Source organism: Scyliorhinus canicula, chromosome 11, assembly GCF_902713615.1.
Source record: "Scyliorhinus canicula chromosome 11, sScyCan1.1, whole genome shotgun sequence".
Classification (NCBI taxonomy): Eukaryota; Metazoa; Chordata; class Chondrichthyes; order Carcharhiniformes; family Scyliorhinidae; genus Scyliorhinus; species Scyliorhinus canicula.
In genome coordinates, this window is record NC_052156.1 from 93,969,279 (window position 1) to 93,982,364 (window position 13,086).

The 13,086-nt window shown below is 46.1% G+C and overlaps 1 protein-coding gene across 1 annotated transcript; it reads left to right on the top strand.

Annotated features, from left to right (window-relative positions):
• The first annotated feature begins 4,003 nt into the window (after positions 1 to 4,003).
• LOC119973200 (protein B4-like) lies at positions 4,004 to 12,355 on the top strand. The gene is made up of 5 exons (XM_038810852.1): positions 4,004 to 4,494; positions 5,565 to 5,830; positions 6,894 to 7,005; positions 10,064 to 10,119; positions 10,416 to 12,355. The coding sequence occupies exons 1-5, from the start codon at positions 4,395 to 4,397 to the stop codon at positions 10,698 to 10,700; spliced, it is 819 nt and encodes a 272-aa protein (XP_038666780.1). The 5' UTR covers positions 4,004 to 4,394; the 3' UTR covers positions 10,701 to 12,355.
• The last annotated feature ends 731 nt before the right edge of the window (positions 12,356 to 13,086 follow it).

Below are 13,086 nucleotides of genomic sequence, written 5' to 3' on the forward strand. Positions count from 1 at the left end.
ACGTCTGCGCCCGATACATAAGAACATAAGAACATAAGATACCCGGGCAGTGTGCACGACACCTTCATCCTGGCACACTCAGCGTTACCCAACACCTTTGAGGTGCTTCCCCAGGTGAAGGGTTGGCTATTGGCCACCAGGGGTTATCCATTGTGGCCATGGCTGATGATGCCTATCTATAGGCCACAGGCCAATGTGGAAACCTGCTACAAAGATGGCCATGCAGCGACCAGGAACGTAATCGAGTCGAGCATCGGTGTTCTCAAGATGCTGTTTAGGTGCCTGGATTTCTCTGGAGGGGCTCTCCAGAACAGTATGGCTCATTGTGGTGGCCTGTTGCATCATCCACAACATTGTGCAGCAGAGGGGTGACATGATGGAGGAGGCGAGATGAAATCCAAGCGCTGTCCAGTGAGGAGGGCCAGGATGGGCAGGTCATGGAGCCTGGGCAGCCGCAGGAGGCTGCACAACGTGCACGCCAGGGCCTCTGTGCACGGGACAATATAATCGCCACCAGATTCACCAACTGTGAGGCTTGGTCTGCGGCTGCTCAAATGTCTCCCCTCCTAACACCCTCCACCCCAGGCCCGTCGACCCATCCCTTGTCCAACCTCCCTGCACCACCTCCCCCAACCAACCCCACATACCCCTCCGTGCTTCCTACATGTTTCACTGCACGGTGGTGGCCCTGGGTTGGTATTATCAGCAGGTCTGGTCCATGGGATGGAGGATGATGTTGACCTGCACTGCAAAGAGCTCTGGTGCTCCCCATCATTTGACGAGGTCTGACTCCTGCCCCAGTTTGCACTTTCCACCATCCACCAGGGTGGTCCCTGCATGTGTGCTGGCTATTTCACCTCACGGTCCTATCAAACCTTTGGGCGGAGGAGGGGAAGGGGTGTATTGTGGTGGCGTGCCATAGTGGGTCACTCACCAGGTACACCCTGCCACATGGCGTCCCCACATATCTGGTCCGGTCCTCTGCGGTCAACACTGGGGGTGGCCCCTGACTGGCCTAGAGGCCCTTGCCCGTGCCCACCTCCAATGCCCGTGCCCCAAACCAGCAGCTTCACACCCACTCTCTGCACCCTCTGCACCCAGCCCATTCCTGCTGACAGAGCACCAAGGTAGTTTGGAATGTTGGGGAACAGGTGTTTATTGTGATATATACGAGCATTTTGCTCTAGCCCCTGTCGCTAACCTACGTGCTTCACCTGTACCAACTAAACCGATGTCTAACTTCCTACCCTTATGTGCCCTAACGCTTTGTCTCGGTGGATCCCCATGCGGTACATGAACATGAACATAGAATGTAGGTGTACATGAACATAGAATATACAGTGCAGAAGGAGTCCATTCGACCCATTGAGTCTGCACCGACCCACTTAAGCCCTCACTTCCACCCTATCCCCATAACCCAATAACCCCGCCTAGCCATTTTTGGTTACTAAAGGCAAATTATCATGGCCAATCCATCTAACCTGCACTTCTTTGGACTGTGGGAGGAAACCGGAGCACCCGGAGGAAACCCACGCAGACACGGGGAGAATGTGCAGACTCCACACAGACAGTGACCCAGCGGGGAATCGAACCTGGGACCCTGGCGCTATGAAGCCACAGTGCTAACCACTGTGCTACCAGCAGCACGGTTCAATTCCCGTACCAGCCTCCTTGAACAGGCGCCGGAATGTGGCGACTAGGGGCTTTTCACAGTAACTTAATTGAAACCTACTCGTGACAATAAGCGATTTTCATTTTCATTTTTCATTTCAGCTGAAGCAGAGGTGGCCTGTTGCGATTCCCGCCCTGTGACCTCCAAATGCACCTGCAGGCGCTGGATGGTTGCTGACACCCCATCATACAGTCCCTGGTTCTGCACCTGCATCTCCAACATTGATGGGATTGCCTTTTCCAGAAGCCAAGACCCATCTGGATGGCAGCTAGTCCCTGGGATCGGGTCACCCTCTGACCATCCGCCCACTCAGGGGTTTCTGTCACTCCCTGATGTACCGCTGCATGTATGTGGTGCACACAGGTTAGTGCCCCAGGAGCCTCTTCACTAACATGCCCAACCAAGGGGAGTGTCTCTGGGAAAGTGGAAGGTGTCGGTGACAGCATTGCCGAGATGTCGGTGTCGCCCTCAGACGTGTGCTCTGGGGTGAGGGTCACCAGTTGGACCCACCTTGTCGCTGAATGAGTTGCGGGATTGTGGCTGGGGGCGGAGGATCCCAGATGGACCTGCCTTGTTGCCATGTGACCCTTTTAAGACAAAAGACAAGAGGTATGGAAATGTACAGTAAATGGCAGAACCCTTAAGAGTATTGACAGGCAGAGGAATCTGGGTGTACAGGTCCACAGGTCACTGAAAGTGGCAACGCAGGTGGAGAAGGTAGTCAAGAAGGCATACGGCATGCTTGCCTTCATTAGCCGGGGTATAAGAATTGGCAAGTCATGCTGCAGCTGTATAGAACATTAGTTAGGCCACACTTGGAGTATCGTGTTCAATTCTGGTCGCCACACTACCAGGAGGATGTGGAGGCTTAAGAGAGGATGCAGAAGAGATTTACAGGATGTTGCCTGGTATGGAGGGTATTAGCTATGAGGAGAGGTTGAAAAAACTCAGTTTGTTCTCCCTGGAACAACAGAGGTTGAGGGGCGACCTGATGGAGGTCTACAAAATTATGAGGGTCATTGACAGAGTGGATAGTCAGAAGCTTTTTCCCAGGGTAGAGGGATCAATTACTAGGGAACTTTGGTTTAAGGTGCGAGAGACAAAGGTTGGAGGAGATGTACGAGAGACGTTTTTTACACAGAGGGTAGTGGGTGCCTGGAACTCGCTGCCGGAGGAGGTAGTGGAAGCAGGGACAATAGTGATGTTTAAGGGGTGCCAATTCCCATCTCTATTCCCGTCCTATTCACTGCGGGTTCACTTGGTTCCGATGTCGTGTCGACCTCCGCCTTGGCGACTGCCCACTCTCCGACCCCACTGCCAGGTCCAACACCCTCTGGCCTGCGGTAGTGAGGAGCCGCAGGTCTGGTTGGCCCCCTCCGGTCTTTCTTTTTTCCCAGTGGTTGTGGGGCGATAGATAATGCACAATGTGAGACATTTGGACACAGGCAGTATAGGGAGTCGACGGCTGGAGACCTGTGTGTGCAGGGCACCCGGCCATGACGGGCAACAAGGGTGTTGGCATGAGGTGCAGGGTGGGGTGCACTCAGACATGACAGCAGGTGGGGGTCGATCGCCCTCTTTCGGGGGAGGGGGGGGGGTTATAGCTGTGTGGGATGGGGGTTGCCCGGAGGAAACCAACGCAGACACGGGGAGCAAGTGCAAACTCCACAGTCACCTGAGGCAGGAATTGAATCCGGGACCCTCGGGGTGTGAGACAGCAGTGCTAACCATTGTGCCACCGTGCCCCCGCCCACGTTATTTTATTATATCTAATGAAGTGCCCAGGGGTTTGCTTGAGACATAGAATTAGGGACGGCACAACCCATAGAAAAAGTGTTTGATCAATGTCAATTATAATGCTGTGATTTAAATGAGGTGTTTATTTTTAGGCTAATTATATTAGAGATGCCACCTCAAATTGAATTGATTTTCACTAAGGTTGAACAGCATCACCTCTATTTACATTAGATTCCTGTGAGCATCTACCTGAAGCTCGTGGTGCACAAGGAAGACTCCCATCTCCTCTCACAGCAATGTTTACCTCGAACAGGTCACTAGCCTGTCATAGAATCATAGAATTTACAGTGCAGAAGGAGGCCATTCGGCCCATCGAGTCTGCACCAGCTATTGGAAAGAGCACCCTATCCAAGGTCAACACCTCCACCCTATCCCCATAACCCAGTAACCCCATAACCCAGTAACCCCACCCAACACTAAGGGCAATTTTGGACACTAAGGGCAATTTATCATGGCCAATCCACCTAACCTGCACATCTTTGGACTGTGGGAGGAAACCGGAGCACCCGGAGGAAACCCATGCACACACGGGGAGGATGTGCAGACTCCACACAGACAGTGACCCAAACTGGAATCGAACCTGGGATCCTGGAGCTGTGAAGCGATTGTGCTATCCACAATGCTACTGTGCTGTCACCCGTGACGCCACTCTATGTCAAGCGAGGCTGACCAGAAATGTTTTCTGCTCTTACCACATGCCATTGGCTGTTGGAAGGATTTTGCAGGTTGACTGTTGGCCACATTAGAAACACACCTTCCTTGGCCATCCTGAGGCCCACTGAGTCCCTAATAATCCAATCTAAACAGCACAATGATAGACTGAATGAGGGATTTCTACAAGCCAATTAGGAGCTCTCCTAGTTGACTCACTGGGTATATATATACAGCCTCCAATAGTAGGCCCATTTCCATCATTCTGTTTAATATGCCTCCAAAGAAAGTGGCAGCAGTCACTAAGGTGACTGTTTCTACTACAGTCGATGGAAGTGTTGTTCCTTCACAGAACCAGCGCAAGCCACATCAAGGTAGGAACCGAGCAGGGGTTTTGATGTTCCCAACTTCATTCCTGCCTAGTTATCAGCTGTTTTTTCTCGAGTGTGTAAGGGTTGCAGAACCACATCTGCACACAGCTCCTATGTTTTCCCTTCATACTGAATCCAGGTGTTTCTACACTGGCTCCTAGTTTTCCAAAACATGTTGATGAGTATGTTGGTTCCAAGGCTCTGCTAAATTCATGGTTTGTTTTGAATTCTTCTAATTACTCCTAAATGAGCTGCTGAGATGCAGTCTTTCTAACATGGGTATGTCCATTGTCTAATTACATTTGCTTCTCTTCACTCTTTAGTAATTTAAGGTGTGAAAATTACTTGTGGAAATTAGGATCTTGATGCAGGTGAAAGTACATTTTCTTTAATATGATTTCCTCTCCAGCACTTGGGGTCCTTCACTCATTTTGGTCAGATTTCCCTAATTCTTGAGCTGATCTCCTAAACAACCCTGTTAACATCTTGTAACACTTATCCAACACCTTTCATTGCTGCTATGATGCTAACTATGAAAGTGGAATGTGCTTCAATCCATTTCCAGAAGTTGCTTTCTATTGCAAACCTCTGGTGATGTCTTGAATATAAAACCCCAGAAATGTCACCTGGAGGGTACTGAGCAGCTCTGTCCCTAACATGAAAGCTGTAGTTATACAGGTCTTGGCATTGTACCAAAATTTGATTGCTTATTAATCTTCCCCTGATTCCAGACTTTCAGCAGTTGCACCTTCACAACTTTCTCTAGGCAAAGGCCAAAAAACTGCCCTTTTTTTCCCCAAGAACTAGGAGTAGGCCACTTAGCCCTTTGAACCAGCTCTGCCACTCTGAGATCATGTGGACTCGGCTCCACTTTTCCACCCAAACACCCTTTATTCTTTTATTCTTCAAAAAACTATCTTTTCTATCTATTACCTTGAACATTTAAATGAAGGAGCCTCAACGAGATCATATTATTCCTGGGATTGTCTCTGAATCTATTAAATGGAACTAGTTAACCAATATCAGATCTTTGTCAACCAATTGGCTGACATTTTCTTTTATATCCACTGCAGGTGTGAGCAGGAGAATCAGCACTGTGTTGATTCTTTACAAGCGCCCTCCTGTATTAAAAATGGTGCTTAATGCATTGAGGGAAAGCAAAGATCGGAAAGGTACAACAGTGCCAGCTATAAGGAACTATATTCTGTCAGCCTACCCCACAGTGAACCCAGTCTACTTGAAGCACAGTCTCAAGAGAGCCCTTTCTATAGGCCTTGAGAAAGGTTTTCTGATTCGGCCTGCAAATTCCAAAGCAACTGGGGCAACAGGAAGATTCAAAGTAAGCATACAAATCTCTAACTGTAAACTCCATTTCTGGAGGAAGGCTTCAGTAATGTTATGAAACACTGGTCCTTTGGCTACTGTTAGACAGGATCTGACTTGACGAAGCGCTCCTTCATTCACTAATTCCTGCCATTTTACTTTCCAAGGTATTATGGGTATTGAGCTAGTAATTATATGCCTGAGAATATCTTGTATCCTGTCTGGAGATTGAAATCCGTTGGGAAAATGACTGTCTTTGACATCAAGAATGTAAAACTCTTCACATTGCACATTGTATATGAATGGGATATTTGTTTTTTTTTTTAATTGAATCATGGTCAACTGGTGCTTCCAATAACTCTTTGGCTTCTCCAGAACAATAAATTAATGTCTCTTCCTGATGTACACTGCATTCAGTTAGTTTAAACTAGGCTGTCTGGGCCTTGTACACCCAATACTGAACTGACTGCTTCAGTGTCTTGTGTTTTGAAGAGACTGCTGGGAGCATAACTCTCTTGGCCAGTACAGGCCTTGCTCAAAGGCAGATAGAAATACAATTGGCAGGTTCTAATAAAGGAGTTTTTTTCAATCTAACCTAATGTCTAGCAGCTGCCCAATGCTTCAATAATGTTTTTTCCCCAACATGAGACTTGAAAAATGGGAGGAGTAGCAGTTAAATGAGTCTCCATGGTAATGCTTGGTTAAACTTAAAATGTTCCTTTTTAACAAGCCTATTGATTTCACTTTCCTACCAGCTCCAAATTACAGAGCAGCACAGGGCCCATGCAGCTTTCAATGAGATAGATGATGCATCAGTGACCTGTGCAAAAGTTAGGGTGAGAACCACCATCATTGGAGGGCTGAAGGGCCTGTTCCTGTGCTGTATTGTAAAGCTATCATCTCTTGCTCCTTGAGCTGGAGATTCTAGCCTAAATGTTTTTCTGCAGTGGGGGTGTGCCAGAATGGTAAAAGTTAAACAGCATGAGGCTGCCACCAATACAAAGATTAGCATTGGCTACTTACAACTTAGTCTCATTCTATGATCTATCCAATGACATTTAATTGATTCCTCCCCTCAGCTTGCAGCAAGAAGTGATGTGAAGAAAAATGCCACAAAGAAGGACAATGAAAATGTTGATCCAAACCATGTGAAGCCCAAAGTAAAGAATACTGAACCTGAAACGAGATCCGGTAATTATTTCTAGATTCCTTGTTTTGTTGATCTGTGAAAGCCACCTTAGCTCCTGGACTAATGGGTTATCCATTGGTTTTGGTTTTATGTTGGTATAGGATGCTGCATACTGTTCACTGTACATTATGAATTCCTGTAGCTTGCTATGACAGGTGACACAAAGATCCTGCAACATGACATCTGCCCAACCGTCTAAGACTGTATATCTTGGGGATCCACAATTTGCTCCTGACCATACATGTCCAAAATGCTTTTGTTCTTGCCTTGAATCTTCATTCCACTTCCTCCAAACCTCTTAACTCAATAAATTTCTCAAATTCCTTGTTATTTTTGACCCTTTTTCTGTCACCCTTATCCTACTTCACTAACACTAAACCTCTTGGATTTGGTACTGGGTAATGAACCAGGACAGGTGTCACATTTGGAGGTAGGTGATTTGGTACTTTGGTGATGGTGACCACAATTTGATTACGTTTACATTAGTGATGGAAAGGGATAGGTATATACCGCAAGGCAAGAGTCATATACCTAGGGGAAAGGCAATTATGAGGCAAGACTTGGGATGCATCGGCTGGAGAGAAACTGCAGGGGATAGGCACAATGGAAATGTGGAGCATGTTCAAGGAACAGCTACTGCGTGTCCTTGATAAGTATGTACCTGTTAGGCAGGGAGGAAGTGGTCGAGTGAGGGAACCATGGTTTACTAAAGCAGTTGAAACACTTGTCAAGAGGAAGAAGGAGGCTTGTGATGGTTCAGTTAGGGCGCTTGAGAGTTAAGTTAGCTAGGAAGGCTCTAACGAGAGAAGAGCCAGGAGAGGACATGAGAAGTCTTCGGCAGGTAGGATCAAGGATAACCCTAAAGCTTTCTATAGATATGTCAGGAATAAAAGAATGATTAGGGTAAGAGTAGGGCCAGTCAAGAACAGTAGTGGGAAGTTGTGCGTGGAGTCTGAGGAGATAGGAGTGCTAAATGAGTATTTTTCGTCAGTATTCACACAGGAAAAAGACAAAGTTGTCGAGGAAAATACTGAGAAACAGGCTACTAGACTAGAAGGGCTTGAGGTTCATGAGGAGGTGTTAGCGATTCAAGTCCCCTGGGCTAGATGGGATTTATCCTAGGATTCTCTGGGAAGCCAGGGAGGAGATTGCTGAACCTTTGGCTTTGATCTTTAAGTCATCTTTGTCTACAGGAATAGTGCCAGAAGACTGCAGGATAGCAAATGTTGTCCCCTTGTTCAAGAAGGGGAGTAGAGATAACCCTGGTAACTACAGACCAGTGAGCCTTACTTCTGTTGTGGGGAATAGTCTTGGAAAGGTTGAAAGAGATAGGATGTATAATCATCTGGAAAGGAATAATTTGATTAGAGATAGTCAACATGATTTTGTGAAGGGTAGGTCGTGCCTCGCAAACCTCATTGGTCACCTTCTCGAAGAACTCGGGTGGATGAGGGTAAAGCAGTTGATGTGGTGTATATGGATTTCAGTAAAGCATTTGATCAGGTTCCCCACGGTAGGCTACTGCAGAAAATATGGAGGTGTGGGATTCGGGGTGATTTAGCAGTTTGGATGAGAAATTGGCTAGCTGATAGACAAAGGGTGGTGGTTGGTGGGAAAAGTTCAGACTGGTGTCCAGTTACCAGTGATGTACCACAAATCTGTTTTGGGGCCGCTGCTGTTTGTCATTTTATAAGTGACCCTGGAGGAGGGTGTAGAAGGATGGGTGAGTAAATTTGCAGATAACACTAAAATCAGTGGAGAAGGATGTTACAAGTTAGAGGGGCATAGATAAGCTGCAGAGGTGGGCTGAGAGGTGGCAAATGGAGTTTAATGCAGAAAAGTGAGATGCTTCATTTTGGAAGGAATAACAGGAAGACAGAGTACTGGGCTAATAAGATTCTTGGTGGTGTGGACGAGCAGAGAGATCGCCATGTCCAAGGATCCCTGAAAGTTGCCACCCAGGTTGAGGGGGTTGTTAAGAAGGCGTACGGTGTGTTAGCGTTTATTGGTAGAGGAATTGAGTTTTGGAGCCATGAGGTCATGTTGCAGTTGTACTAAACTCTAGTGCGGCTGCATTTGGAGTATTGCGTGCAGTTCTGGTCGCCGCATTATAGGAAGGATGTGGAAGCATTGGAAAGGGTACGGAGGAGATTTACAAGGATGTTGCCTGGTATGGAGGGAGGATCTTGTGAGGAAAGGCTGAAGGAATTGAGGCTGTTTTTGTTAGAGAAGAAGGTTAAGAGGTGACTTTAATTGAGGCATACCAGATGATCAGAGGATTAGATAGGGTGGACATTGAGAGCCTTTTTCCTCAGATGGTGATGGTTAGCACGAGGTGACATAGCTTTAAATTGAGGGGAGATAGATATAGGACAGATGTCAGAGGTAGGTTCTTTACTCTGGGCGTCGAATGCCCTGCCTGCAACAGTAGTGGACTCGCCAACACTAAACGCATTCAAATGGTCATTGGATAGACATATGGACGATAAGGGAACAGTGTAGATGGGCTTTAGAGGGGTTTCACAGGTCGGCACAACATTGAGGGCTGAAGGGCCTGTACTACGCTGTAATGATCTATGTTCTTGCCAAATTTCCCCTCGGTTGCATTTGCTTCAAGTGTAGTTCACTTGTCCTGCTTTTCCCCCATACTGAACATGGCAGTACTGTTGTGTACAATTCTGAACTGAAGAAAGAAATTGTGTAGTCATTACTTCACTTGCACCTTGAAGAGGCTGAGCAGGAAATTCTCTTGGCTCTTTAAATTGGCATCCACTACTTCTCCTGTCCAGCTCCTTTCAACAAAATCTCATTGTCCTGAATCTGATTTTCAACTGGGTTTAGCCCATGTGGCATGATTTCTGGAGATTTTATTCTGACCTGGAATCTGTTTCCCTTGTATTTCAATAGCTTGCTTTGCCTATTGTGTAAAAAGAACTAAAGTGAGACTTGTAGTTCGGTTAACTTGCATTTATCCATCAATTACTAAATTGCAGCTTGTGTAATAATCACATGACTCCAATGTGATTTAAAGACTGTTCAAATCAATTCTGTTCTCTACAGGCACCTCAAAGGCCAAATTGGGTCTTTCCAAAGTAAAGGGAAAGGAATCTGGAAAGGTGAGTGACTTGTGGCAAACTGGGGTTCTAACTGCAACCTGCTTGCACTCCCTCCCCATAACTGACCCTCTAGTCTTGGGCTTGTGAACTGTGAGCTGATTAGCAACCAACCATAATGGAATGAGGTAATGAGCCATCTGGGGAAAAATGGTAGGGTATTAAATCGATGCCTGGATTATTGAGTTACATAAAGCGACAATCCCTTGCTTGTGATTTTGCAACTAGTATTTATTGTAGTTCAGTATTGGGGGAAAGAGAAAACATGTCAAAAATATCAAAACTGCTTTCTTCTTAAGGTGAAGAAGCCCAAATCTCCTTCAGGCACAAAGACAACGGGCAACACTGACAAAAAGAGCAAAGCTGTGAAAACTGACCCAGATTCGCTTTCAAATAAGAAGGCTTCAAAACTGCTACCTCCAATTGTTATGAAACAGAGTCCTGGGCAACAAGGCAAGGAGAAAGCAAAGTTACAAGAGGCTGTGCCATCCAGCAGTAAGACTGGGTCTAGTGTGAAAGAAGTTCCAGGAAGACCAGCCAAGAAACCTGTAAGACCAAAGAAAAAAGTACAAAAGGATGATTGATGTACTTGGATCACTCTTTTCTTGGATTTCACTCTTCATCTTAACAAGAAAAATAGTACTTGATTTGCACCTTTTTAAAATTTGTACATTATTCAATAAAAGTTTATAAATACATTGGTCTTTAGATAAAATGGTACATTCTGGTACTTGTTTAAGTGACTAATATTGGGTGAATAGAAGGATTTATTTGGTGCAGCTGTAAAATATCTCCTGCCTAGGAGAACTCATCCCCTTGGGGGTGATTCCCCTCTGGTGACCCAGGCCAGGTAACCCTTGGGACAAAAGTACAGACCCCCTGCCCAACACCAGGAAATGGAAGTCATTCAGGCTGACTTCCAGCTTGATGGCACAAATGTGTGTACCCTTTTGTATTCTGCCGGCAGTAAAACTCCTGCAATGCCACCTACTGTCACATCACAATCTCTGCTGACCATTGTACAAAATGAAGAGCCAAGATAGGAGTCAAGTGTTTGGGGTTGTAGACTTGGTGATTGGTAGAAGGATTGAAGGGGACATGAAGGACAAGCTTTTTCATCCAATGGTGGTGGGCATCTAGAATGCACTGATTACTTGAAAATGGGGTTAGATGTGGCTAATTCCTAATTTCTGACCAGCACAGACATGCTGGGAGGGCTGAATAACCTTTCTGCACTCAACCCATAGGGCAGGGGGAGGAGCCCATTCAGCCCATAAATGTAAGTAATAGCAGCCAATAGATGCCTTGAGATCTGGGTGACTTAATCCACTTCTAAAGTGGCACCAAGTTCTAATGTGAATTTCTGTCTTAATATATTATTTCCATATTATTGCATAATTATTGCATAACCTGTCATGGGGGAGAAATCCCTTAGAAGGTTTTTGCTCGTGGAAATCTAACCTAGAGCTTCCTACTCTTTTACACTTGTGCCACGAGTTGTAAAGTTGATTATGGTGTGATTTGAACACCTCCCCAGAGTAGTAGCCTGAGCCCTATCCAATGAAAAAAGCTATCCCTGTCATAATTTCGCCCCCCCCCCCCCCCCCCAGCTCTTTGAAATTATCTGCCTCAGTATTTTTGATTAATACTGTGATTATTAGTTTGGTTGAAAAATGTGCAAATGTATCTCCACTCTAGCTTGATCCTGCAATGTCTGTGTCCCCGTTGGCCTGTCAACACTGAGCAAGGGATTTCCCTTGCTTGATTCTCAGAATTCAGCTCCATCTCGCCCTTTTCCCAGCTCCATCCCCATTTTTCCCTATTCCCAGTAAACATTGGGGTAAGTGGGAGTTCTATCATCACTACAGGATGATTTGTGCATTTTTTTGTAATTTGTTTCTCCAATTCCTTCTGACTAGTTGGAGTTTAAAATCTGGTGTATATACCCGTTTCTGATCAAACAGATTGACTTTGACCCCTCCATGAGAGATTTCCAGTATTAAATGATATATTTGACCCTTCCCTTGCATTGAGGAATGAGCACCGTTTTGAGCCAGGTTTATATTTTATTCGAGCCCCCATATATCCCATACACCTGCCATTGATGTATCAGAACTCGATCACCTTCATCCATTTCCCCTCTGTTTCGACCAACATTCATTCCATTCTGTTTATCCACTGCACCTGTGTGCTAGCTTTGTTTCATCCACCACATTTGTAAATGTAAACACAATTACTTTTTATTAATAACTAATGAATCCTAATTCCCTACTTGCCCACCCTCTGTTCACACGACAAAGGAAGGGGAAAAAAAGTCTTTTTCAGAGGGTGGTTTCTAGCACCTTACTCCTCCTCAAACTTTTCTTTCAGTTTGAGGCTTTGCTGTAGATTAATTCAGGTCAACCAGGTGTGGTTGCCGCCGTCGTGAAACGGTCGCGAACGGCAGGCCGCTCAACCGTGAAAAATGGCGAGCGCCGATTCTTCCGAGCGGGGGGTGGGAGAATCGCGGGGGCGCCAGGGGGTCGTGAAATTAGTCAGGGTGCCCTCCTGTGATTCTCCCACGTGGGGAGCGGAGAATCGTGCCCTTGGTCTTTGTTTACAGTCTGTAACGTGGATTCATTCATTTGGGTTCTCTGCAGTTCCAGAAATGTGGCACTCCTAGCTATTTCTCCAGAGAGTGTGTCCATGTGCTTTTAGGAGAGCTCCTTGTGTCTCTAACAATCATTCCACTGGGAAAAGATCCAATCACCACATGCCTCTTGGGCCAATTTATTAGCCCCCCAGCCAACCAATCAAACCAATCTGACGCAGAGAAGTCTGAGGTCTCCTGTTCAAGACTAGCAGAGTGCTCTCCTGTAAGTTCATAATTCTTCATTCTCTCTGCTACCTGACTGAAAGATAACATAGAACATAGAACAGAACAGGCCCTTCGGCCCTCGATGTTGTGCCGAGCAATGATCACCCTACTCA